Source organism: Anomalospiza imberbis, chromosome 20 (assembly GCF_031753505.1).
Source record: "Anomalospiza imberbis isolate Cuckoo-Finch-1a 21T00152 chromosome 20, ASM3175350v1, whole genome shotgun sequence".
Classification (NCBI taxonomy): domain Eukaryota; kingdom Metazoa; phylum Chordata; class Aves; order Passeriformes; family Viduidae; genus Anomalospiza; species Anomalospiza imberbis.
In genome coordinates this window covers 6894788-6922186 of record NC_089700.1, presented here as the reverse complement: position 1 = coordinate 6922186, position 27399 = coordinate 6894788, and the positions used below count along the sequence as shown (strand labels likewise).

At 49.2% G+C, this 27399-nt stretch overlaps 2 protein-coding genes across 4 annotated transcripts in view; one reads left to right on the top strand and one right to left on the bottom strand.

Annotated features, from left to right (window-relative positions):
• Nucleotides 1-727: 727 nt before the first annotated feature.
• SUPT6H (SPT6 homolog, histone chaperone and transcription elongation factor) lies at nt 728-27390 on the bottom strand. 3 transcript variants are annotated; one of them, XM_068210437.1, is made up of 38 exons: nt 27252-27379; nt 26008-26074; nt 22005-22136; nt 21413-21565; nt 21179-21249; nt 20463-20658; nt 19699-19783; nt 19002-19275; nt 17698-17799; nt 17334-17447; nt 16760-16849; nt 16171-16313; nt 15777-15928; nt 15209-15307; nt 14928-15057; nt 14676-14826; nt 14133-14287; nt 13463-13658; nt 13109-13248; nt 12913-13030; nt 12740-12816; nt 12476-12611; nt 11937-12074; nt 11446-11613; nt 10683-10810; nt 9481-9688; nt 8886-9033; nt 8499-8641; nt 7621-7761; nt 6343-6538; nt 5971-6209; nt 5633-5746; nt 5396-5520; nt 4849-4961; nt 4384-4461; nt 4129-4295; nt 2762-2949; nt 728-2607 (listed from the first exon to the last, which is right to left on the bottom strand). In XM_068210437.1, exons 3-38 carry the CDS (start codon nt 22111-22113, stop codon nt 2421-2423), a joined length of 5172 nt encoding a protein of 1723 aa, XP_068066538.1. In that variant the 5' UTR covers nt 22114-22136; nt 26008-26074; nt 27252-27379; the 3' UTR covers nt 728-2420. The 3 variants fall into 3 exon arrangements, with proteins under 3 accessions (XP_068066538.1, XP_068066537.1, XP_068066539.1); XM_068210436.1 differs by lacking the exon at nt 26008-26074 and having other exon boundaries at nt 27252-27390; XM_068210438.1 differs by lacking the exons at nt 19002-19275; nt 19699-19783; nt 20463-20658; ... (3 more) ...; nt 26008-26074; nt 27252-27379 and adding an exon at nt 17903-18009.
• Nucleotides 27241-27399, top strand: part of ALDOC (aldolase, fructose-bisphosphate C) — a 36861-nt gene continuing 36702 nt past the window's right edge. Inside the window, exon 1 of the mRNA XM_068210446.1 lies at nt 27241-27247. The gene's annotated coding sequence lies outside the window, so the exon portion shown is untranslated. The remainder of the gene's footprint in view (nt 27248-27399) is intronic.

Below are 27399 nucleotides of genomic sequence, written 5' to 3'. Positions count from 1 at the left end.
GGGACACAGCTCATGGCCACATGCTGGCAGCAGGGCTGAGCTCAGTTTTAGCTCCCCTGCTAGAGGGTTAAATTCCAGCTCCCCAGGCATGTAATTTTCTCTGGGAGTTCTCTGAATGGCACCACCCAAGCTCTCTCACCCTCTTAATGCCTTGCCTTTCCCATGCTCCCACACCAACATCAATTCCTTCTCCCTTCCTTTGGGAGGAACAGGGGCTTGGCCCTCCCTGAAGGCCTCTCAAATGCCTGCAAAGCTCCTTACAGTGGGACAACAGATGCTTTTCCAGCCCTGGGACTAAGGCAGACGCTGCCTGGGAAGAGCTGGGGCAGAGAGAGCTGCCTGTGTCCCTTCCTGGTGGGTGGGGATCCTGTCTGGGCCCCTGCAGTGAGGAGCAGGGAACAGGGCATGGCCACCAACTCCTCCAAAATGCTTTCAAGGGTGGAGCGTGGCTCAGCCCAGTCTCCTGGTGAGGTGGTGGAAAGATTTTCCTGCACCAGCACCAAATACCAGGCTTGGAAAAAGCTGGAGCGCCAGGAGCCAAGCAGACGGGCAAACCCCACACTGAGGAGCGTGCAGCGCAATCCCAAATCCCTGAAATAAGCGGATCACACGAGGCCAGGGGGGAATACCAAGGGTGGAGGAAGGCATTGCTTCTTCCTCTCTGGGTGCAAAGCCCCTGTGGCAGCCACAGCATCCCAGCAGGAAGCACGGACAAGGGGCAGGCGGACCGGCTTCCCAAAAGTAGAACTTTTATTGACAGCAAGGGAAAACTAAAAACAAAGACAGCCAGAAAGGAGGCAACAACACACAACTAGGCTCCCCTCTCAGGTCCAACCAGTAAGGAGCTGCTCCCAGTCAAATTCCTATCGTCCAGTCTCACGAAATAAGAAAATAGCACCAGGTTCATCCACCTGCGACCTCGGAGCTGTGTTCTCCCCAGTGGCCTGGGTGGCTTTGGGAGGAACCCTGTCAGCCCCTCAGCACTGCAGAGGGGATGGCATTGAAGCCAGGACCTGCATTTCTCTGTGCAAAGAGCTTTGCTTTGTCTCCCGGGTCGCTGCCATTCTTCAGGAGCATTTACATGCAAAGAAGAGCTTTGTTTCCTCAGATCTGCTGTTCCTGCTCATTTCCTAGCAAAGGAGGCTGACCAGGAGCACTGGGAAGGAACAAAGACTCTGCTTCCATAGAAAATCCCTACTAACAAAGCAAGAGAGGGGAGAGTGTGTGTAGCAGAAACTTTCCCTCTCAGAAATGTCTCTCCCATCGCGGGCAATCCCTCAGGAGCAGCACACTGGGCTGCTTCTTTATCCACTTTATCCCTCTGTCCCAGTGTCTCGCCCTATCCCGTAGCCACAGGAAGGTGCCCCCATGTCGGTGTGATGTCTCCATGTGGTGCATCCTTAACAAAACCTTATTTGTTAACAACAGAAATCAGCTTCTCTGTGAAAGTTCCAGCATACAGAGGGCAACACCAAGCAACAAAGGAAGAAGGAGCATCGACTTCCACCAAGCAACTCTGCTCTGAGCAAATCCTAAGGGAAGGGCAGGGTGCAGGCAGAAAAACCTCTGAGCTAGCATTCAGTAAAAACTCTATTTATTCACCCCTCTTGGTTACAGCTGGGCAGGGGAAGCAGGTACAGAGGAGGAGGCCATGCACTCCGGGCTGCTCCGTGGTGCTTTATCCCACGCGTCTGTCACGGGGAAGCTGCCGCAGGCTGGCGCTTTATTTCGCAGTCTGATTTAAAAAAAATAATCAAAACTAAATAAATATTGTTCCAAAAGAAGCCAGAGGAGAGAGCAAGCCTTTGGTACAACAGCTGCATCTCCAGCAAGACCCCGAGCTGCTGTGCTGGACCCCTCCAGACACAGCTGGGGTTGGCACAGGCTCTGCTGAGCCTGTCACGCATGAAAACATGGAGCAAACAACAACAGGAACTTTGTGAGAACTCTGGTTAGTTTGTCACAACCCCCACGACTTTGCTTTGTGGTCTCGGGACGAGGGGAGGTGACAGTCAGGGTTTGGGAGAATCCAAAGGAAACAGGCTCACTCCAGGGCAATGCACTTTCAGCTCCGTTTGCTTCCCAGTCTTTGGGGTGAAAGCAGAGTGCTGTGCATGTACAAGGACAGGCTCCTTTGACCTCATCTTTGCTTTGCTAACTTTCCAAGGTGCCTCAAAACCAGAGCCTAGAGCGCAGGGGCCGATGCAGTGTTCCTTTCTATGATATATTTTTCTTATATATAGTATATATTTTTAAACCAGCCCTGCCAAGTCTATTCTCTCGCTCAGGTGCACATCACCAAGAGTCATTTCCCACCATCCCACGACGTATAAAACAGGAGTTATGTGTCTAAGGGAAGTCGCTTCCTATTGTTCCCTCTCCTTCCCCCTTGGAGGAGAGGAGGTGTCGGGAGTCAGGTCCTATCGATCCATCTCATCCAGGAGAGGCGTGGCGTCCCCGGCGATGGACATGGGCGTGCTCTCGATCATGGGGCTGGGAGAGGGGCGAGGGGTCAACCTCTGCTTCTGTTTCCTCCGCTCAGCCTCCTTCTCCTGCAGCCACTGCTCGGCCATCTTGCCCCAGTCGATGGCAGCGTGGCTGTTGGTCCTGCAAGGACACGAAGACAACGTGAGATGTGACAGGAAAGATTCCCTGTGCTCCTCCCTCCCCGTGGGGGAAGCAATCCCATCACGCTGCTTCCACAAAAACCAAGAAAAGCAATGGAGACGGGACAGGGATACGAGCACTCAGAGCTACTCACTTTGGCTGCTGCCTCTGCCTGGAGCTGGATGATGGCTGTGACTGTGCCTGGGACTGGGTGGACTGGGGTGTGGTGTTGGCCTGGAGCTGGTACTGGGGCGTGGTGATGGGCTGGCTGGGAGTAGTGTAGGAGTAGCTGGGGGTCATCAGAGGGGTGGCCACCGGCTGCTGTGCTGGAGTCGTGAACACCTGTGGAGAGCAGAGGCTGTCAGGGGACAGAGGGTGGACCCTGCTAGGCTGAGGGGGTTCTGCACTGCCCTGCTCACCCAGGAGGGTGCCCACCCACACTCTGCGTGCCCCCAGCCCTGCTGAGCACAGCACATTTGCTTCCCTGGGAGCTGGGCCAGCACAGCCTGCTCTCCTTGCTCAGCCCAAGGGGAGATGCTGGAGCCAAGCAAAGGCAAGGGGCACAAGAGACACTTGGGGCAAGCCAGTAGCAATGACATCCTGCAGTGGGCACAAAGAAGATAAATTCTTCCCCTGCAGGCTGCAGAGAAGGTGCAGCAGCTCTCAGGATGGCTCCCTCCCACAGCCCAAGTCAGCTGGCTTCTTGTCCCATGAAGAGCTTAGTGTCTTTGCCTCCCGGTGTTCACCTCCCTTTTTTTTCAGATGTCTTGATGATTAATACATCGGGTTATCCACAGTCTCTGCCGATCCTCAGCTCAGCATTTACTGTGCCAAACTTCCTGAAAGCCTCCCAAGGTGCTCTAAAGGAGGATCACTCCTCCCTGCAAGCCTTGTCTTGCAGCATCTCTTCTTTGGGTGCAACAGCTGGGTGTGTTTTTTGCACCCAGGCTCCTCAGTCCTTCTGCAGCTGGAATTTGCCTCCATGCCAGCTGGGAGCTTGCAGAGTGGGTTGGGAGCAGGCACACATCAAGAAAGGCTTCACCATGAGCCAAAACTGTCCAATTCCATCTTACTCCCTGCAAAGTCCCTGGCTGTTGGGTCAGGCTGAGGTGTTCCCCACCGGTGCAGCTCAGAGATTAGCGCTGAGCTGAAAAGCCCTGCAAACTCAGCGCATACTTTCCCAGCTAATCTCCTCCACTGGCAGCTCACGTTGCCAATTCAGGGGCACAATCAGAAGGTTGTGTGCCCTCACTGCTGGATCCCCCCTCTCCACCCTGCCACATTCCTTGGGGGCCAGACCAGTTTGCTCCTTGCTCCAACTCCCCCCGGAGCAGGGCTGTGTTACATGCCTCATTTCTCCAGTCACGGGAGGCAAAAGGAAACCTGGCTCAAGAATCCAGCCTGTGCAGCACCACAGGGACAAAACTAGGACTCGGGGACCCCAGGCAATGAGGGATTCCTTAGGCCCCCAGTGGTTTCTAGCAGCAAGGAGAAGCCAGCAGAAATTTAAGTGACACCTACGTGGTACGCGCTGCTGCCGCCTCCGCTGCCTCCATAGCCATACTGGCTGGAGCCCCACTGTGCTGGGGTGGCATTTGGGTTCTGTCCCTGGCCTGTCACAGCAGCAATGGCACTGAACATCTGGGAGGTCATGTTCTGTGGTAGGGCATTCACTGCACGTGTCAGGTCTGCGAGGGAGACACACTGCATTAGGAAAAGCGGAGCCTGGAGGAGCAGCTCCCATCCCAATTCCAACCGGGAACGGCCTGCACTGACCTGCCAGGTTGATGTTAGCTGGAGTAGCATTAATGGAGGCTGGAGTCCTGGTCCGACTGCTGCTGCTGGGGGTAATACCTGTGTAAAATACCAACCAAGAGGTAGATTAATTCTCCTGGAAGAGCAGCCATTGGTCTGAAACTCAGGATTTGAAAAAAATGGAGTCAACAGTTCTTCCGGCATGATGGGTGCTGGATTGTATGGTGGGGGAGACAAAGCAGAGGAAAGGGACTGGTCCAGACTTTGCTGCATGGCCCACTTCATGAGAGATTAACTCTCAGGAGAGCTCTCAGTGGGTTGGTGCATGGAGCCAAACATTTCAAGCATTGCTCGGAAACTTCCCACACATAGAAAAATCCTAGGACACATTTTCGGGATGAAGAAGATGGAACTGTCCTTTAATAACTGTCCCTGTTATTGTGTGATAAACAAACAGCTGAGGCACTGAAGTTTTAGGCTGCTCACCTGGAACAGGGTCCTGATAATGATCCTTAAACCATCGGAAAAGTCCATTCACAGTAGGGAAGACTTGGCCCCGGTAGCGGAATCCCTCTGGTGTCACTGTCACATACTCTATCCTGGGAGAGCAGGGACAGCATGAGACATCACAGGCTGTTTCAGCCACTCACTGACAGGTCACACTCAGAACAGGCATGGACTAAAACCACAGGCAATGGATGTACTGATAATGATCCACCCAAGGCACTTTATCTTCAAACAATTGCTTCAAACTACCCTGCCTTTCCATGAAAAATCCATCATTCCCTGCCTATCCTCCCACAACACAGGGCAATGCTGCTCGTGGCAGCCAGATAGTTAAGAAACACGGGAGCCTCCTGGGTGAGATTTACTGCCAGAATTGGGTCCTCCACTGTCAGGAGGCCAAATCCTGGCAAAGAGGAGGCGTGATTTACAGGGATTCTGACAGAGCTGGAAGAAAAACTGGCAGCAATCAGCTGAGGTTTGGTACTGGCAGTACTCAGTGCAGATGCTGGGCTTGCCTCTCACTTACCTTGGTTTGCCTCGAGGCTGATATCCCAAGAGGAATTTACCAGGTAGGTCTTTACAGGCACTAATAAAGTATGGAATAAATGTTGGCTTCTCTTTCTTGGTCTTTATCAGCAGCTCTTCCAGCTTCTAATTAGAAAGAGAAAGAAGACAAATGCTCCAGGGGAGCCCACATTTTCAGCAGCACACAGAGCCCATGGATATCTTCCTAAAAAGTTACCACATCCTGGGATTTTCTCACCTTCTTGTCTCCACCATTGCAGTCCTGATAGTATTTGTGGTTCAACAGGTCTCTGGCAAAAGAAGCCATTGGCTGGACATAACGAGCAACAATTTCATCCAGGTCTTCAAACTCCTTTGAACAAACACATTTAAAGAGGTATTTAGGGTGTATTTGGTCATACACTCTGCATAGCAAGGCTTGAGGAAAAACAAAAGAGACAAGTATTGTCTAAGCATCCAGAGAGTGCTTTGGAAGTTACTCTCCAAGAGTGTGAAAGCAGCTACAAGGACAGAAGGGCTGTGTCAACCTGTAAAATAAGTCCTTCCCCTTCCCAGGTGTGCTCTGCAGGGCTTTACCTCTGTGTTAATCCAGAGCATGGAGCCCAGGCTGAAGGCATTCTCCTTTCCCTCCTCCCGGACATCCACATGCTGGTAAATGCCATCGTTGACCTTCCAGGTGACAGTCAGATGGTTCTCCCCTTTGCTGCTCGGCCGAATAATCACATCCCCTTGGTCCATGGTCTCCATCATCTTCTCTGCTTGCTTGAAGCTGATGTTGTGGAATGATGGGTGAGCAATTACCCTCTTGATGTACGCTGGGGAACAAAGGGAACGTTCAGCCTTCCAAGAGGAACTGCTTTAATGCAACTGTATCTAATTGTGCTGATTGTCCTGAAGCAGCCTGGGAAGGTTGGAATTACAAGGGAGAGAGAAATGAAGAGAACTCACTTGTCCTCTGCTGCTTTCTTTTCATGTCTTCTTCCTGTTTGTGATCTGCTGCCTCAGAGTCGAAGTCGTAGTAGGTGTCTTTGGGCAGTTTCCACTCATTGTTCTTGTCCATCAGGTCTGAGGTCCTGCAGGTCAGGTCTGCACTGAATTTCTCAATGTCAATCTTCATGATGCGGCAGTGGACGGTCATTCCCACCTGCAGAGGAGGTGCAGGCCAAGGTGAGCAGCAGGTTTGGCAGATACACCAGAATCCCTGTGCTACAGAACAATCCATGTGGGATCCTGCTGACACTGAGGAGGTACAAATCACCTCAGCTACTTCAGACTGATACAACCTTTAAAAGTGATCTTTCTACACAAACTGAAAGTCAACTGATCTCAAAGTGACCAGAATCAAAAGAGATTAACAGAAAAATGGGCAGTTCTCCAGCACATCTATTACCTATTACCCACACCACACGGAAAACTGCACATCTGGAGGGTGAGGACAATCACCTTTTGTATTTCAAATGTCTTTCACAATGGGAGCAGCAAAACTGGACTTCCAAGATATGCAAGAAAGCAGTTAAGTGTGTTCAGAAGCAGACACCCAAAGGGCTGCTCTAATAAAATGTGAGGCAGAAAATCCCCCCACAAAAACTGCAATGTCTTAGTTCAGTTAACCATTATGAAGTTAATTAATAACTCTTTAAAGAAAGGCTGAGACCTCTGAGCCTACAGGATTATCCATCACCTGCATGGCCTGCTGGGGACTCCAAAAGACAGCAAAGATGTTAAACCACTATTTTAGTATGTGATAAAAAGGTGTTATTCCGTTTCTTTCAGAACCCCAATCCCTGTCCTGAGCAGGACCAGGAACTACGATGACCTCCACAAATTAATGGAGAGGGAAGAAAAAGCTTTAAGAGGAAAATGACCCTTGCCTGTCCAAAAAGAGTTCTGTGAACTCTTTAGAAAGCCAGAAACAAAGGGCAGCTCTGCATTAGAATGCCTTCTGGTGTCCTAAACCCAGACTCCAGCCAGACAACAATAAATCCTCCTGCAGCACAACGTGTTAACTGATTAACAGGATCCCACCAGCTGCCAAGGGAGATTTGCACTGTGGGACAAGGACACTAACCAGAACCTGAACTTCCTGCTGATTTTAAGTCCTTACATGAAAATAAGGTCGGAAAAGCCATTTAAGAGCAATGTTAATAACCAAACCCTGAGTCTTTGGTATTGGCTCCAGGTTCTTCCAGCTCTTGCTGGGAGTGTGAAAATCCACTGCTTTCATACCTTCACCCTTTCTTCTGGCCTTTTGACCACCTTGTCACTAAGAAATTTTGTTGGGATGAAGCCAGCAACACCATTATCCAGACGTGTCTTCACTCCAATGGCCTGACCTGGGCAGGAACCGCTGTCAAAATGGTTCCAAACCTTAAGCAAGGCAAAAGTATATAAATCATTCAGCATGGAAAGAAAATAGCCGCAGCAGTTCATACTCAAAACAAGTCCAAAAGCTGTGTCAGCAAAGTGGTGCAGCCAGAAGAGACTTGTGGAAGGGCAGGGGACAGAAGACTTCAACAAATGCTACCCAGTAATGCAATCTTCCTCCTCCAGTTCTGCTCAGCTTATGGGACATTGCAGCCAGGAAGGTCAGAACATTTTTAGACCCTGAACACCAGACTGTAGCCAGGGCTGGTCTCTAATGAACACTATAGGGGTTTAAAGTCACGGATTACCCAGGCTGGAATTCACAGTGTTTAGAAGGGACCTAAAGTACAGCTGCATTAAGCACCAGGTGGTCCAGATAAGTTCTTAAAATCGAGAAGGTGGCAGAGCCTTCTGTTCTCAGTGTCACAGGCAATTTCTCTGCATAAAACACGATCCCAGACCACAAACAAGAACACTTTATGTATCTGCAAAGAAGTGGCCAGCTTAGCTCCAGGTCCATTTCACTCTAAAAGCCATAATGTAGCCATAAAAGACCTGTCAAATCTATACTGAAGCAATTAGTCAGAAGTGCAATGGATTTTATTTACAGCCAAAGGCCACATCAGGTTGGGATCCTGGGGCACTGCGGACACAATCCTGGCTCTGATTCCTTGTCTCCCAAGAATACAACACTTCTGCTGATAGCAGGCCCCTGACAAAAGCAGGAGAAGCAGCCCCACCTCACTGAGCTCTGGGAAGTTGTCCTGCTGGCAGAACGGGCACTGCCAAAGGCCAGTTTCATCATTCCGTATGGCCTGGTCGTAGCTCTCTCCCTGTGGGCGTCTGTGGGCAATCCCAGTCACATTGCAGATGATCATTTTACCTGTGGGGTGATGGGAGAGGGGAAGGAAAGAATGACAAACTGCAGAGCTGGGCAGTTCCCTCCATCTAAGGTTGTTATTCACGCATGAAGGTGTTAGGAGGTCACCCAAGTACTTGAAAAGCTGCTTCACACTCCACCACAGCACTGCCCCAGCATCACACTCACTAAGATCCCTTTGCCCCACCTTCACACATTCTGTGTCAACTTAGGGGGACAGAAAGCAGGGAGATGAACAGGGCTATACCTATGTAAAATGTCTCTGGAGTTTCTTTGGTCAGCATATTGAAGACCTCCTCTGTGTTGGGAGAACGGTACGGGGTTCTCAGGTCCTTGTATCTGCAGCTTAGCTCAGCTCGAATGTCATACAAAGTGATGTGCTTGTCACCATAGCCCTGTGTGGGATTCAGAGGTTATAAAGCCATGAGCAGCGGGAAGAAGGTCAGTAGGGAATTCAATGTAAGCTTTGGAAGAACTCAAGCAACTTAGCAAATAGCAAATGAAATAGCAAATTTAAAAAGGGGGAATGCAGCAGGTACCAACAAATGGTGAAACTCGGTCACAGGATGTTGAGGAGGTCAAAAGGACAAACATATTTAGAAAAAAATGCAGGGAGAAGAGTTTATATGGTTAATTCTTGTTCCCTGCCCCAATGTACTTTCTGCAAGCATTTACTGCATGCCATTGTCAGACACTGACTGCTCATCGTGGCTGTTTATACATTTTATAACAGCACAGCTAAGGCCCAGCTCCCAAAAAGGATAAAGCTATAAAATATGAGAATCTCAGCTGGGCAGCAGAGCTTCCCCTCTGTTTCTCAGCACCAGGAACCCCCAGTGCACCTGTCTTTCCAGTTCTTCAGCAAAGGCATCAAGATCCAGGTCTTTCAGGCGCTCAGGGTTTTCCAGGATCTCCTCCAGAGCTCCTGCAGGATTTGCATCCTCAGCTGACTCATCGTATTCCAGGGCATCCACTGCCATTTTCCTGGCCCATTCATAGGTTTCAGGATGGACCCTAGAACCATCTAGGACTTCAATGTAGGAATCAGTGCTGAAACAAAACCAATGTTCAGATCAGGCCTCTGAGGTGTTCCTGCAGCTCAGTGATCAAACACATTGTTGAGCACCACTGCTCCCCTCCATGGAACAAAGTACTCCAAAAAGGACACTGAATTATTCATTGCTAAACCAACAGGAGCCAAGGCAAGACCTGGCAAACTCCAGTCAGCAGCTCCAAAGACACAGCCGGGTATTTTGGATGCTGGGTGGATTTGATCCCTGCGTACTTCAGCTGCTCTATGTGCACACAGCTCTCTGCAGTTTCTCTCCTCACACAAATTCAGTGTTGCCAATGAGCTGTTTGGATGGGCTACACTTGGCCCCCAGCATCTCTGGGATTTGTATCCTGCAAGAATCAAGGGATCTAGTGGGGTTGGATCACTCAGTGTAGGGATTCAGACAGGTGTTCTTTCTCACATTGCTTTTCAAAGGCAAAAAACCCTGGAGAAACCACGTTTCTAGTAAGTGACCCTATGTACAAAGCAGTCATGTTCAGAAACAAGGTTACAGCTGTCCTCAAAATACCTCTTGTGCAGTTACCAGCAACTTAATGCTCTATAAACTTCCCAGTATTGCTACTGGTTTAAGAGGAAGCCAAATTGCTGAGTTATTTCTCAAGTTTGAAACTTTAGAAAAATAAAATACTGTTGGAAGGACCAGGCAGAAACTAAGCTGAAGTGCCCATGGGTTACTGATGACTCCATGACAACTGTTTTAGGAAACAATTGGTTTTAGTTTAGTTCCTCTTGACCACAAAGAGTCTTTCACACCAGAACAAGCCATGCAATTCATTTTCTGCAGTTCACACTGCTGCTGTGCAAGTTTAGAATCAGATTAATAACCAGCAATACCTGAACTTGGGCCTAAAGTCAGAGGGGCCACACAGAAACTCTGGGGAACCCTGACTCAGGGAAGGTCACTGTGTCACCCTGTCACTCACACTGACCCCACACTCCAGAGGACATCAAACACAACCCAATACCCACCTATCACCCAGTGATGCTGTGTCAATTTTGATGAAGCCAGCACAGTTGATAAACACTTTGGGTCCCATGTGACACATCGTAACCAGCTGGGTCCTGTTCTCCAGACGGGTGTTGTTTTGTTTTAAGATCTGCAGAGAGAGGCAAGAATATAAACCTGAGAGTGGCAAGAATATAAACCCTTCTATTCAAACACATGATTGCCCACAGAGGTTGTGGACTTTCTATCCCTGGAATTGTTCAAGGCCAGTTTGGATGGGGCTCTGAGTAACCTTCAGTGGAAGACGTCTGTGGCCATGGCCAGAGGGTGGAATTAGACGATCTTTAAGGCCCCTTCCAACCAAAATTTGTTTTTGTCTGGGAAAAAAAGCAGAGGATTCACACTGCAGTGTTTAAAGCATCTGACACACACCCATCACAACTCTTAAGCTCCCTGCCAGTGTCGCAACATTATGTGAAGGATGATGATTCTACATCATCACAGCTCCAACTCTCAGGAAAAGCGTTGGCTTCTTGCCTCGTGTTTTCTACACTGTGGAGGTGTCTTGACACTCTGACAGCACATCCATTCCTGTGGGTTTGGGAGCTGGCTGGGATTGATGGATCTGCTGAGCTGTTTGGGTCTCTCAAGGACACAAGTCCACGTGTAGCTTCGGGGCGAGGCACGCGAGGTAAAAACACACATCAACAGAGCTGTGCACCTGGCACAGGGACCCTGACTCACCTCCTGAGCACTCACAGAGTGCAGGCTCAGAAGCCTCCTTACCTTCAGCAGGTGAGTGCCTTTGCGTGGTCCCAGGCCACACACGTACTGCAGCAAAGCCTGGCTGTGGGGGTGAGCAATGGCCCTGTTCACATCCACCCCCACCTCGTTCACACGGTTGATGAATTCGCAGTAGAGCGCGTTCAGCAGCTCCTCCTTCACCACGTGCTCCTGGCAGAGAAAAGAGGTGTTAGCCCTGGAAAAGATGGGTCTCTGCAACCCTCTGCCACGAGCCAAACACAACACACTGGCACCCAGGAGCTGTGTTGCACCTCAGAGAACAGCCTAAAGGCTGTTCTACCTCTGAGAACAGCCTAAAGGCCGATGAGAAAAAAGCAAAAAAAAAAAAAAGGAAGGTGCTGTGTAGCCTGAATATGGCACAGAACAGGCAGAACTTGCACAAGTTTAACTTGGAAACCTCTTCTTTGAAAGCAAACCCTCACAGGCTGCTTTCTCTTGCAGAGAAGGATCTTTCTTGCCCAAGGAAAATTTACCTGCAGAGGGTGGAGTTTCAGGCAGAGAATATCCTCATCTGAGCTGCAGACTTGGGCAAACTCTATGAGGGGGTCCTGGATGCGGCGAGCGAGGGACACGGCCTGACGCAGCAGAGGGGGGTAATCCCGGAATTCATTCTGCAACAGGACACAGAGTCAGGGAAAACCCTCGTGGTGTTTTCACACTTTGTACCACAAGCAGCAAAGACACATCAGACAGGGACTGCAGCAAGGAAGCACTTGGTGCTCAGGGCAAAGAAAGCTGAGGTCAAAGGCTCCCAGGAGCTTTTATGCAATTAGTAATGGAACAATCTCACTAATTTCCAACTACATCAATATCCACTTTGTGCATCTGCTGGTGCTGATCTCTTCAGGGAAGCCTAAGATGTTTTGCCTTGATCCAAAGATCAGTACGTGACTGTCCAGATGGATCATATGAGACAGAGGATGATGCAAGGCCAGCACAACAAATGGAGGATGACACAGCATGAATGAGCAACAGACTAAGGGAGAGACTAAGGGAGTAGCAGAAGGTTCACCTCAGACTTCTTGCTGTTCATGTAGAGGATGGCCAGTTCATTGTCCACCAGCTCCACTCCGATAGAGGACAGCTGCTGCCCTTGGTCCAGCTCATGAACAATTCTCTTTACATCCTCCATCAGCATCTGAGCATCCCTAGGGAGAGACAGCCAAGGGGACTGAGGGGAGAGCACAGAGCTGGGTCCTGGAAACAGTGAAATGTAGACAGGCACAAGGAAAGGACTGCAAAGAGACTGGCAAGTGGAAGCAGCACAAAGACTGACCTGTTCTCGCCTGCAATTGTCACCACATGAGGCTTCTTGTTCAGGAGGAATTTTTTCAATGTTTCAATATCCTGGGCCTGGAAAGGAAAGTAGAAAATCAGAGTAGAAAAGCTAGAGGGTTTCTGTTCTGAGATACATACATTCATCTTAGTAGCAGCTGCACCACGGCTCACCTTCTTTTCCCTCTCCTCCTCACGCCAGGCATTCCTTCTCTTTGTGAAATGTGGCAGTCGGAGGAAATCTGTCACCTCACCCTCTCCATTAACGAGGGCACAAAACACAGGGTGGTCCCTGTCAAACAGAGACCACTCAGACATGGAGGACTGGTAAAGCTGGACGTACATCCCGACACCATTCCCTCCCTCCTACCTGGCTGATGAAAAGGCAATGCCCAGCACGCGGATCCCCTTCCCTTGGTTCTCATCCATGAAATCATCGTCTTCCTCCACCTGCTGATCTGGCCTGTACGCAGCAACCTTCAGCCAGTTGTAAAGTTTGCGGCTGCAGGCCTGGGAGAGCAGAGAAAGGACAAAGAGGAGTGAGAAAATCCACTGTAGGGGCCTGGCATAACCCTCCTCTGGAGAGGAAGTTGAACCTGATTCAATCCCTGCCTCCTCCTCCTCCCCAAGAAGTGTATGAGCTGTCAGCAGCTATCCCCAGAACACTGCAGGGCCGCCAGTGTTTGCAAGCCCAGCTCTGCCTCAAACCTGTGCCTCATCTCACCTTGAGGACATACTCCTTGGCCTCCACTAAGAGCTTGTTCTTCAATTCTTTGGCCATCTGCACGTAGAGGAACTGGTTGAGGGAGCGCTCGATGGCCATGGTGCGCTGCCGATTCCACTCCTGCACCTGGTGACTGAACTCGTCCCGGTAATAGAACTGCTTGATTTCCTCAAAGTACGTCTGGTCACTGCCATAACTGCAAGAAAGGAGAAGGGGAGATAGAGAAAGGCTCCAGACACCTGCATGGACCCATCACCGGCAGATTCCTGCACATCTCAGATGCAGGTAGCTACTTGGAAAAATTAGGGAAAATCCCATCCAACGCTGTTTTAGCTGCTGAAGTGATGCTGTAGACAGATCACAGCCATACTACACAGTGTGGCCATTCAGATGTGCAGGGAAGGAGCTAAGTTGGTTGGGAAACAAGCATCATCTTCTGCAAAAATTCCAAGGTTTCAGAGTTTGCTTTTAAGTGAGTAAGACAGATGTCTGCTAAAGTTCTCAACAAGATGATGAAAAAAGCACGACCCTGAGAGGCTGCTTGACTTTGAGGTGCAGGAAACTACCAGGCCATGACTTTCAGAAGTAGTTTGGGTTACAGAGGTTCTCAAAGAGCACTGCATGAATGATCTCTGCCAAGTCAGGGATGTCACAGCCAGTGGGAACTCACCCCTCCACTCCTTTCATGTCAATGCTGATATCTATGGTGAGCAACGCCTCATCCTCTGCCAGGCTCATTTTCAGGAACTGGTCATCTCTCAGCTCCTTCACAGGCTTGTTCTTCATGTATTTAAAGGAATAGGCATAGTGGGCTTCATCAATATCCTGGGAAAGAGGAGAGACAGTCAGCATGCACACAGGGCATTCATGAAGAAAGATCCTTCTGTATGCCACAGCAGACAACGGTTTTTATTCAATACCCCCTCAGCCCTATGCCTGCCAGTCTGCATTTCCTTCCCCAGCAGGACACTGGAGAATTCCTTTCCAGTCCCAGAGAAACACAGACTGTTTCCATAAATGAAGGCAACATCTCATCTGGTAAAATGCTGAGTCTAAAAATGCAGCACACTGCTGAGCTGGGCTCTGCAACAGCCCAGCTCACTGCTGCTCTGAGATTTATTCAGAGTTGCCACTGACATGGGAGAACAAGCATTTGTATGTTATTTAGATCCTTCCCTGAACTGACCCACAGAGTCAGAGCTCCCTTCCTTACCTTCTTCCCCTTTTTGGTTGGTGAAATGTTGATTTTAGCTCGTTCTTGGAAAGTCTGTCTCAGGACCTGTCTGACCAAGGGCTCCCTGGCGATCTGCAAAGCCACCATGTACCGAGCTCCTTCCAGCACTGCTTCCGGGCTTGGGAATTGACTGCAGGCAAAATGGCAACACGAAGGCTTAGAAAATTGTCCCCAGATCCTCTCACTTGTGTTACATCCACAGTAACTCCACAAAGACCCCCCCACACTGACCTACACACATAGTCCTTGGCCAGCTCCAGGGGCTCTGCAGGGAACTGCTCTGTCTCGTGACGCTGGTAACTGTCTCGGAGATTCTCTCCAAACTGCTCAGGTGTCAGACCAAATTTCTTAGCCAAGCCATCTGGTAAAAGGAAAAAACCAAAACACCAATGAGGACATGGGTATTGTAGCTAATAGTGAGCAAAACCACCAGTCTTCCTTCCACAGGTGAGCCACAGCAGAGCATGTGGGCCAGGCCACTGCACGTTCAGCAGGACAGAGCAGAGCCTTACCCAGCCCAGCTGCCTGGCAGATGGTGTACATATCCCTTCGGGAAGCCTGCTTCAGCTCAGGCCCCTTCTGCTCATCATCCTCTGCATCCTCCCCTTCACCTGTAGGAAGGATACATTAGAGAGGCATCCAGACAGCTGGAGTGTGTCAGGAGCACAATAAAGAGATTAAACACAACCTACGCTGTGCAACAGAGCCCCTAAATCCCACAAAGCTAGCAGTGGCCTTAAAATTATTCAGGGCTGGAAAAAGACCCTGGAAACACTATCTTCAGTGCAGTTTTAATAGGAGTTATCTCTGGGTTGCACATTAGAATATGCATCAAGTTTGCTGATGCCACCTTTGCCACAAAGTGTGGCATTCATATTCCACTGGAAAGCACCTTGTGTGGCAAAGCTTAAACAATTTCAAAGGTGCCTGAAAGACCTGGAACTAACTTGAGATAGAATGACCAGCAGAGATGCATTGTGCAAACACATGGGTTTTTCACCAAACTTTCTTCAGATTCTTTCAAACCGGGATTTTCAAGCAGCCCACAAGGAGAAAACTTTCAAATGTGAGGAGACAAACCTTCCTCTTCTTCACCATCCTCTCGGATACGCTTTTGCTTTTTGCGAGCAGCCTTGGCAGCATTCTGCATCTTGGGGATGTCTCTGCCATAGTACAGCAGGAAGTGATTGTACACGTCCTTCAGCTCATCCATGGACTGCACATCCTTCAGCCTACAGAAAGCCAGCATGTTACACCCTGCCTGCAGCTAGGTCATGCTCACAACACTCAAGGAACCTGCTCTGACTCAGGTCGGGAAGAGAAGCCCTTGGATTCGTCTCCCAAAAGAATTTAAAGTATTTCTCATGATTGGCTTTGTGGGTGCTCTGCAGTGGCCAGAGTGCCTGTGCTGTTTGGGCAAGTCAATGGACATTTTAAGTAATTTTGGAATGAATACAGAAGTCCTGGCACCTACCTCTCCATGTCAGTAGTATCCAGGGCCCTTATTCCATCAGCCAAGGGCTTGTCTGGGTCAGCAGAGATTTGCTCATACTGGTAAGCCTGCATCTTCTCAAACAGTCGAGTCAGGTTCTGCTTGCGGATCTTCAGCTGGGTCCACTGACACGAGAACAAAAGAATTGCAGTGAAACACCCCATTGTAGTGTGTTATCTGTCTCCTTCCTTCCCAAACAGGGACTTCCAGGATTTTGGGATATTTATCATATAAAAATGATCATTAAAATCTTCATCCAAAGCCAAATGTGACATGCGGCACGTCTTATTTCAGAGATGTATTATAATAACAGAAAAAACCCCAAATTCAGGTTTGGACCTGATAGCAGAGAAGCAACCTGCAGTGCTAGCAGGAAATGTCACTACACAAAAGGAATTCGGTGAAGGGGAAGGATTTTTTGGAATTCTATTTCGTCAGATATCCCTTTACCACCATAAGACAGCAAAAATGCGAAGAAACCCAAACATGGCCAAAACAAACTGCTGAAAGTATCAGGCTAGGTAGGAGGACAAATGTTGATGGGAGAACCAGCACTGAAAATATTCCTCACCTTCTCATCCCACTGCCAGACCCTCCACAGGTCGTTGATGTGCAGCTCTGGCTCCACATACTCCTTTCTGTAGAAGGCGATGAACGGGACCTGGGTCAGAAATGAGACTCATCACCCCCTATGGAGGGGACTGGGCTGTTCCTGCCAGCCAGGAACCCAGACAGAGCTCCTGTTCCACGTGGGACAACAAACTAATGAGGCAGCTCTTATTTCACCAAAGAATACACCACATAGGCCAAAAAACTTCTGCAACATCAGGCAACACTTTGGAGAACAGACTGGAAGGACCAAGCAAGGCTCAAGAGAAATCCCCACACCTCATTCAGCCTCAATTTGTCCACAATCAGGGAAAGACAATGACAGCAACTCTGTCAAACAGGCCTTAAAAACCTGCATTGCCACAGCTCACATAAGATGAGTTGCAGTTCCTAACGGAGGATAATTTCATCACAGGACAGGCACCTAGGGATGGTATCTCAGCCCCTTCTAAGTGCCCTAAGTGTTTCCAACAGCCCTGCTAATCCTGCCAGGAAAAGAAGACAGACTTTGGTAATGAAGAGAAGCTGCAAATTACCTCAAAATGCTGATTTCTCATGAAATTCAGGGCTTCTTTAATCTTCTGGATGGTGCTGGGCCCCTTGCGGCTGAAGCTGCTGGCTTGTCCACGGTCAAGGTAGTCAGAACTTTCCTGAAAAAGAGAAACACATTGTGTTCACTCTATCCCTGAGCTGAGCCCCTAAAAGAGCAGCCCCAGGTTAAGGCTGAGAAACTGTGGTTCTTTCAACTTCTTTGTGTTCCTTTTTGCTCTGTTTCGTGGATGCAAAAATGAACACACACAAGTCAAATTGACCTGCTCAAAGCCAGAAATGAAGGTGGTACTGGGCACCACATTCCTATCAGCAGACCCCTGGAACAAGTCTCCAAGCACAGCCCTTTACCTGCAAGGAGATGGTGGGTGTTGCAAATGCATTCCTATAAATCCAGTCAGCTTCTTCCTCCAGCTCATCATCTTCAGCACTCTTCACTGGGATGGATCTCAGCTGGGAAGAGACAACACCATGAGCACAGGCACATGCAACACCAGGGCTTGCACTGCCATGTTTCCAAGAAGCCTGGAAATTATTGTTTCGAGCTACAGGTTACCTCTGGGGACCCCCACCTATGTGGGGCCAAGGATATCACTTCAATGTCTGCACCTTCTGAGCACACAGGAAACTGCATCAGCTTTACACTAGATAAAGGCAGCTACAATCCTGTCAAAGGCTTGTGGAAAGGCCTGCAATGGTGCAAAGTCTGCTGTGAAAATCAAGTAAGGATATCTCCACTTCCCACCAGACTCCAAAATTTTCTGCAGTTACGTCCTCTGCTCCAATCTATCTGTGCCTTGTTACCACTTTTGTTGCTGCAGCCACGGAGTAACAAAAAATAAAGCAGCTCCAAAGCCTCTCTGGGCACCCATTATCAGCCACTTCTCTTTCAGAGGTGCTGCTTTAATCACCTCTTCATCCATGAAGAGGACAATATGTGTGAACAGGCCACCTACAGCCACAAGACATCACAGACAGCATTTCCTCCTGTGGCACAGACTGGCATGGGGAAAAAAAGATCCTTTGGAAAACTGGCAGCTTCACACATGCTATTTCACAGAGAAGGGTAATAAACCTCTGCGTGGAATTACATTAACATACACTAAAGGGAGATGGATTTTTATGTGAAAATCTGAATGTAGCGTAAAATTAAGACAAAAATATGAGACACCAGAAGGATTCCTCACAGCACAAACAGCACTTTGTATTGAGAGCAGTGTAAGTCTCATCACCTTGAGTAAAGTTGGTTACAAGCAGTTATGTGTTGGCTGGCAATCAGGTAAGCTAGAAACCTTCCCATGTCTTCTCTAGCACTGCATCTTGCTCTCAATATGTCCAGCCCAAGGGATTCCTACCATCATCCAGCACAAAGCCATCTCAGCAGAGCCCAAGCCCTGCACTTCAGCACTGCAACACTGGCACCCAGTGGCCACAGGGAAGCTGTGACTGGAGCTAAACACAGATTCAAACAGGTACAACAGCTCCCATGTCCCTGATATGCCTGAATGCAGTTTTAGCTTGTACATTCGACAGGTAAGGTCGTCAAAGAGGGAAAAAGATATTCCAAAATCCATCCAGCAGCTTGCCAGCCTGCAGGTCGCAGGCCTGGGAGCCAAAATGCCTTCTGCCTGCAGAGCTGCAGCCCCTTGCCTCACCTGGAACCTCTCAGGCATGTCTGTCATGCGGATCTCGTTGTCCTGGTCTGTGAGGTGGCTGCTCTCCAGCTCACTGGGCTCGTACATCTCGAAGATGCTGCGGCGACTGACGCGTTTCTTGGTGGTCTTTTTGGGCCGCACGCGGGTCTCCCCTTCCGTTTCCTCATCCTCGTACTCGTACTCCTCCTCCATCTCCTCATCGTACTCGTTGTACTTCTCAAACTCATCGTAGTCAAAGTCCACACCAAAGATTTCCTGGGCTTCCTGCAAAGCACTGGAAAGCAAAAAACAAAAACAAAAAAAACAACCCTGTTGTTCAGCCCCACAGTGCAGTTCACAGAATATCTTTACAGCCACACAGGGGAGGCCAGGCTCTGTCTAAGCTTTAGTTTTCCACCCAGGCTAAAAAATCATGGACAAACATGAGCAAACAAACTCTGAGCTTTACTGCAAATATTTCTCTTAAGGGCCTGGTTTTGGTATCCCTTTAAAAAATCCAAGGGAAAAAAGAAAAAAGGAAAGAGTCACACATTTCAGAAATCACACACTAAAAGCTCTATGTCTAAATTTACCAGGTTTCTTCTGGGAAGAAGACCAGCAGTACCCAACCACAAGCTGAATCACTCTGCAGTCGTAAGATCTAAATAAGCTGAGCACTATTTTCAAGGCTCCAGGCCAACTTCCAATCAATACTTACGCATCTGTGTATCCTGGAAGCTTCTTTCTCCATTTTGGCTTCTTCAGAGGTTGTCCATCATCATCCACAATGAAATCATCAATGTCTGGACATTGAGAAACAATTCAGTGGTCAGGGAACTCAGATACAGAACCTCTGACAAAGTTCAGACAGTGCAACCATGAGCCTCCACCACACTTAGGCTGCTGCTGGCTGTCAGGCTGCCCAGCTCCCCACAGCATCTCCTACACTAATCTCACACAGTCCAGAGCCTGAACCACAGTAACAAGCTGGAACAACCTTCCAGACAAACTTCCAGGCAAAGCCATCTGAGCTGCAGCTCAGTGCACTGAAAATACAGTCAGGAAAGGCCTGGCTGCTTTGGACAGTAGAAAGAATTCTTGAAACTTTTTTGGTAAGGTAGCAGCAGTGAGAGGCTGATGCCGAAGAGGGGTAGGGCAGGCATGCACTGTGCCATGAGGTACCTAAACATTGCCTTGAGTGCCTTCCTCTGAAGCATTTTCATTTTTGAGGCAGCTTAGGGGAGGTGTTCAAGGCATCAGCACAAATAAAGTGCTCCTGCACAAAGTGGTTCAGACAGACAAACTAAACCTGTCACCCAGAAACGTTTAATTCTAAGGACTGTACTAATCAGAACAATTAAGAGCTTCACCATGACAGGGTCACAGCCTTTTGGATACTTCTAGTTCAGACAAAGTCTGAACTTTGTTTCTGTGCTTTAATCCTAGGACAAACACTGGATGTAACTGACCATCCACACTCACCAGATTCATCTTCCTCCTCCTCCTCTTCCTCTTCCTGTGGAGCAACAGGAGCTTCCACAGCTTCCCCTCCTTCCTCGCCTTCACCATCCTGAAAGATTTCTTCAGCAATGGCTTCCTTCTCATGTTCTTCCTTTCCATAATCTTCTGCTTCATCATCCTCATCATCAGACATTTTTCGCACACGCCTGAATTTTTGCTGCAAGGACAATTCCTCGTTAGTTCTCACAGCCCCTGGCTCAGCACTGCACTTCCTCTGCAGGCACCTGGGAGGGAGCAGGATGGAGCACACCACAGGCACACAGGGGAGAGAAGCCACCCCCCTGGGAGCTGTGTCACTTGCATGCTGTCACCACCAGTGCTGCCCTGGTTGATGTGACTCTAATGTTTCAGAAAGAGCTTTGGAGCCCCTAACAGCCTGTGCTGACCTTGAGGTTAGCACCAAACAGGAATGGAAGATGAGACCGTCCTGAAGAGGTGGAAAGGGAGGAGCACAGCAGACTTTAGGCACCAGAAAAAAGTGTTTTGCTAACTCTGGGAAGCCAGGTCCCATTTGCTTGGGCAGGGATAGATCCTGCTTCCTTCAAGCACTCAGCTCTCCCTTTCCAAGAGGGCAGGAGCTGATGGGAGGCACTGTCTGCTCATGCCAGGCTGAAGCCCACCCTCCTCTGTGCTAAAACACACCACACCATTAACAGCAGCATGGGAACACAACTCACTCTTTTGACTTTAACGCCCAAGTTTTCTTCAATGAGGTCAAAGTCATCATCCTCCAGGCGGTCATCAAAAGCTAAAGAAGACAGCAGAGCTAAGTTACACTCTCACTTTCCTAATCTGAGAACACACTAAACCCAAAAGGGTACAGCTTACACAGCTCATGCAGACCAGGGCAGAGGGTTCTCTCTGCCAGCATTACACCCTGCCCTGCTAGTAACAATCATCACAAAACTTACTGCGCTTTCTCTTTTTGTGGCCGACATCATCCTCGGAGTCTCCAGAGTCACTGGCTTCCTCCTCTTCTTCCTCATCATCATCATCATTAATGAATCCTTTCAGGTTCCCCTGCTCATCCTGATCATCGAGGTTCAGCTCCTCCTCTTCCTCATCTGGGATGGAGAGCAGCACATGTTAGACACTGGTTATCCACTGGGACCTGTGCAAGCAGCATCCTCCTCCACACCATCCACACAGAGTTTTAACTGAACACTTCTACTGACACAGAACCCAGCCAGCTGCTCCTGCCAGATCCCTACTTCTTGTCTTGTGCTCTCTCTGCAGAGGGAACAGGTGGAGTGGTCACACTGGGAGAATTCCTCTGCTTTTACCATTTACTATCAAACTGTGTGACTGCAAGTCCCACGAGGGCGAAGCAGCGTATTTTTTATTGCCAATTATAAATACCACTTGGAGGAAGGGAAGCACTCAAACAGCTGAGATTATTGACTACAGATGGCCCTGCTGTTATAGCACAGTTATTGCTCCATCTGCAGAGCCACAGAATGCAGAACAGAACAGCAATGAACACAGACAATTCAGCAAACTCACCATCCTCATCTTCCTCTACAAACTTCTTGGTTACTCTGGGTACAACCTCCCCATCCTGGTTGTACTCCTCCTCTGACTCCTCTGCTTCGCTCTCCACAAAGTCAGACATGGCTGCAGCCTCTCACACAGCAGCTGGGGAAAGAGGAAACATCCCTGGCATCAGCTGAGCAAGCAGAACGCGAGCACTTCCCCCTCCAGGTTTTGGAGAGAAGGCAGCTAAAGCAAGAAGGGTTTCAAATTAGCTACAGAGGCCCTGAATTACCCAGTGTCCACCTTGCCTGGACATCCCTGTCACCAGAGATAAGGCAGCAGCCACGAGCTGCCAGCTCCTGCCAACCCGTGTCTGGGTGAGGAGGGCAGGAGCTGTCACAGCAACACCCGCGGCTCCTGCAGCTGGAACGTGCACACAGCCAGAGCCTCCATCCCATCTACACCCTCCCACGCACTGGGAAGGCTCCCACTGATGCTGCACGGTGTCAGGCACACAGCCCAACTAATTAAGAGCTTAATATGATTAATCCTCACTCAGTTAACGAAGCCAGGGTGACCCTGAAAAGGGCCTCGACTGAGCCGCGATCGCTGGCTGTGAGACTCTGCAGAGCCCACAGAGCAAACTGCAGAGAGGGCTGGGGGTCCTGGGCTGGGGCAGGGGGTTTGTGGCTGCCCACAAGCCAGAGCCACAGCCAGGATGTTCCATGCCAGGAGCCTCCATCCAGAGTTGAGGAAGCAACAAGAAAACTACAAAACCAGTGCATTTTTTATATCTAGAACCTTTTGTCTGATGCTTTTCCCAACTGGGGTTTCTGGACACAACGTAAATCAAGCTTGGCACAAAGGAAAGTGTTTGCCAAGTTCTGTCTCTCTGAACCTTCCATTTCTGATGGTTGCAAACTCACTGATATTTTTGAAATTCTCAAAGGAAGTTTTTTTTTATCTCCCTTTTACATACATCAAAACAACTGAACCTTACAAGAGTTAGCTAAGAGGAAAACCAAATCAATTCCTCAAATGGCTGAGAGGATGAAAACGCCAGCTCAGGAAGAAGTACAGGCCTTTGGGAAGGAGCAGTACAAAAAGCAGTTCAGAGGTGTCAGATCTAAAGCCAAAACCGCCATGTTAAAACTACATCGGATGTAATTCAACACACAAACATGCAAAAACAACAGAGAAAAAAAGATGAGAAAACAATTCCATATGGCAGGGAATGATACCTAAAAAAACCACGCTTTAAAACATTCCCATAATCATTTCCCCACTGCAAACAACCTGCTGAAGGAAATCAGTCCCATACGGGACAACCTGATCAAGGCTTTGCCATGACACTTCTTGTGTGAGGGATTTCTTGTTCTGCCCCGAGATCCACACATCTGCTGCACAAACACAACAACCTGGAGGAAAAACAGGGACTTAGCGTTCAGTTAGAGTTAAAAGGTCCAAGGCTGATCTTGGATGATCTTTTAAGTCTTAAAATACGAGCAGCTCCGAAGGAACGTGTCATCCGTATCTCATTAAAGAAAACCCACAACAAAGATGAGGGGAAGACCTCTGCCAGATTTCAGACACAAGTGGAGAGAGCAGTTCATACTCCTTGGCTGCAGAATATGTGGCTGTGGCCAACTTCTTTTTGCAGGATGCTCCACACAAGCAGAAATCACAGCAGGCCAAGGCTACTGCTCTGCATCCAGCCAGGACGTGGCTGCTCTGGTTCAGTGTGGGATCCCCATCCTCATGAGAACCCTTTAGAAGTTAAACACTTTTATTTAAGCATCCCTCTCAGAAATAACGCTTCAGAGGGCAGCGCTGATGCCAGTTAAATGTGTGTTCCTGATGCAAATGGCACTGATGAATCATGTGAGTACACAATACAGAAACAGGGATTATGTTTACCAGCCTGTGTATGAATATTCTGTCAACTCCACAGTTTCTCACCAATCCTCCTGCTCCAGGTATTCACCAGGGTGTATTAACATACACAAACCTGCAGGCTGAGTGGCTTTTCCTAGAGCATTTCCAAGTCTAATAACCTCGTTTATCTCCTGCCCATGATCAATACACAAACACACCTCGTCAAAGCACCACATCCAATTTCGCCATTCTCTGCCAGTGAGTATTTAACTCACTATTCTAACTTTCTTCCTCATCACTTGCTCTAAAATTTCCTGGCAATTTTACTCCATGTCAATTCAAATTTGTCTGGACATGGGGAACAAATAAGACTTGAGAAAACCATCTTATTTAATGATCCAGCCAAGCAGGTTCCACACGAGCCAACCACTCACAAACCCAGGTGCTTTCAGCTCCAGCAAAATTCACCTCAGGAGAGCAGGGATGTCACTTAGCATGGAAAAGAGAAGCAAGATATTAAACCAGAATTGATTAAAGGTGCCTCTCCCACCCTCTGTGCCAGGGAGGCCTTAATTTGAAACAAAACAGGCCTGGGAAGTGGGCAGAGGTGCAGAGGCAGAACCTGGTGTGGTCACACAGGGAGAGACCTGAGGAGGGTTTAAGACTCTGGACCAAGGAGTGTTGGGCCAGCCCAGCTGTTTTGATGAGGAGTGTCTGCACTTTGCTCAGCTCAAGAGCACAGTGGCACTGATCCAGAGTCCACAAGCTCCTTTTAACTGGGACCGCTGAGTTCTGATCAGGGCAGGACCAGGATGGACATCGGCCGCAGACTCTGTGAGGTGAGGCAGGGCCTTTAGAACAAGGGCTGCTTTGGGAGAACCTGAGGATTTCAAAAATCATTCACATATTCAGCGTGCGAATGGACACTGGGAATAGAAAAGTCCCTCAAGAGCTTCACCTGAGCAGGTGTGGGAAAACAGAAACATCTGACACTCTCCCAGCTACAGGGATGCCACCTAAGGCAGAACACCTCAGTGGTGCTCAGAGAATAACCAAGCAGTGTCCTCAGAGCAACATATATTTATTATTGAGCAATCGACCTCAGGACAGCAGTGGGAATACACAAAACAACAAAGCCAGGTGCTCACCTTGGCTTTAGGACAGCACGGGTGCACCAAAGACAGTCCTTGACTTCTCTCCATCCTTTGTGGAAGAAATTACATCAATCCCACATTAACACTTGTTTTGTGGGGGTTTTTTTTGAGGGGGAGAGCACTTGGGCAGGAATGGTTCTAACCTCTGCCACTTCATGATTTGACTCACAGTCCATTTGGGATCACACAGATCCGGGGAACCACGCTGTCAAAGCCACCACTGAACATCAGCTCTCATGGCCACATTTCAAAGGGTCAAACCAGAGGATTCAGAAAGCTCTGTGAGAATAAGAGAGCTGGGGAACTCAACACAAAATGCAGAGCCTAAAGAAGCCAAATCTATTAATTTTGTCAATTAAAAGCTCATGAAATTAATTTCAGCACAGTCCAAGTACATCCACAGGAGTCCAAGACTGATAACAAATGTCTGACTAGGAAAAACCCAAATGAACTGCAAAGATAACACCACTCTTTCACCCCCCGAAGCTGTCAGTGAATTTCTCAGTTAAATCAATATCACTTTTCCTAAAATATTTTTTTTTTAAAACAAGCAAGCCATGGTTGACCTGGAATGTGTGGATTTAACACCAATAACTAAGCAATGATCTTCAGGCTGTGTCCCATCACAGAACTCGGACAAAATCGTTTTGGCATCTTTTGATTTGAAGCTTATAAGCCTAACAGAAACGTCCCTGTGAAGCACTGCAAGGCACTCGCACCATGAGAAACTACCCACACAGGCACCTCAATGCTGAGCTCTTCCTCACAGGCATTTCTTGGTATCCACATGGACTTCTGATGGCTACTGGGGCCTGCCAGCCCTGACAGCAGCAATATATCATTTTATATTTAGCTTTTACAGCTGTTTTGCAGATTTCTGAAGCCTGCATCTAAACCTGACACTCCCACCCTGCTCAGTGGGAGGAACACAGCGGGAAGTGATGACTGGGGACCAATGATGGGGAAAGTCCAGGCAGCCACCACAGCTCAGGAACTTCCCATACCTGCTTTGTTGGTTTTAATCCTGCTGCTGGTCCCACTGCCCCCGATGCTATCAGGTGGCAGCAGGTCCTGTGGCAGGGTGACACATTTAATAGCACGTTGTGTGAAAAAGCACTTCCGCCTGTTTATTTTAGCCCTGCTGCATCATAATTTCCGCTCAGAAACAGAAAACTGATGCTCCCTCCTCGCTTTCTCTGACCTGCCCATGACTTCAGGCACCTGGATCATATCTCCTGTCAGCAAGCTTCTCCCCTAAGGTGAGGACATGAAGGCTTTGCTTGCCCAAAAACCTGCTCTGCTCCTGCCCCTGCGTTTTGCAGCACTCCCTTTTTGGGACGGTCTAACCAGAACTGCCAGGACACAAACTGCCAGCCACTTACTCAGCAGTGTAACAATGTTTTCTATTTCATTCTCTCCTCCTTTAAGCTAATTTCAAAATATCCCTCTTAAGCTACAACAGGGTGTTGAAGTCGTTTTAAAAGAAACAATTGTTGAGACACCTACTGCTCTTCCCTGAATAAGAAGAGCTCATGAAGAGACAACTTTGTGGTGATTGTTACCTTCCTTACACCTTCTGCCATATCTCATTTACCATACTAGCATTCTTACCCGGTGTTATCTGGTCTCTGCAACTCCTCACTATTTAGTTATTCTAAGTAATTTAGAAGTAACCTTCCTTCTCCACATCACAAAAAGAAAGCAAGCAACAGAAATGACTGAAACTCCACAATAACCTCACTCCCCTAGGAGCACCAATCATTTGCCACCTTTCAGTCATTTATTAAACTCAAAAGGGCTTTCCCAGGCCGTTGGCTTTTCAGGGAGCACCTCACCAGAAATTTGGAAAGCCTAATGCGGTGGTCTGGGAATCACGCCTACAGAGCAGGAGGCTCCAGGACCGCCGGCGTGGTGAGAAACGAAGGTCAGACCCTTCCTCCCACTGCAAGGAAAGCATCCCGATGCTCCCCACGCCACCGCCTCACATCCACAGCTCTTCCCACCGTGCCAGCGCTACCCCGCAGCCCCGGCCCCGCTGCAGCAGAGGGCGGGGGCTGCGGCACCTCCCGCCCCGGGGGAGCCACCCTCGACCCCGGCCACCGCCTCGCCTCCTCCGGGCCCTGCCCGCCGCCACCCCGGGAGGCTCCTGCTGCCTCCAGCCCCACCCACGGCCACCACCGGGGCCGCACCGGGGCGGCCGCCGCCGCTTCACACCGCACCGGGGCCCGCGGCGCAGCCCGACACCAACCTCGGGCACGTCCCTGCCGCCTCCACCGGGGCTCGGAGCCGCCGCGGCGCCGGGCCGGGTGTGACGCCCGGGCCGGGACAAACGCGGGTTCGCCCTTCCCACGGTAAGGAACCCCCGTTCCCCGCCGCCCCGCCGGGCCCGGCGCGGC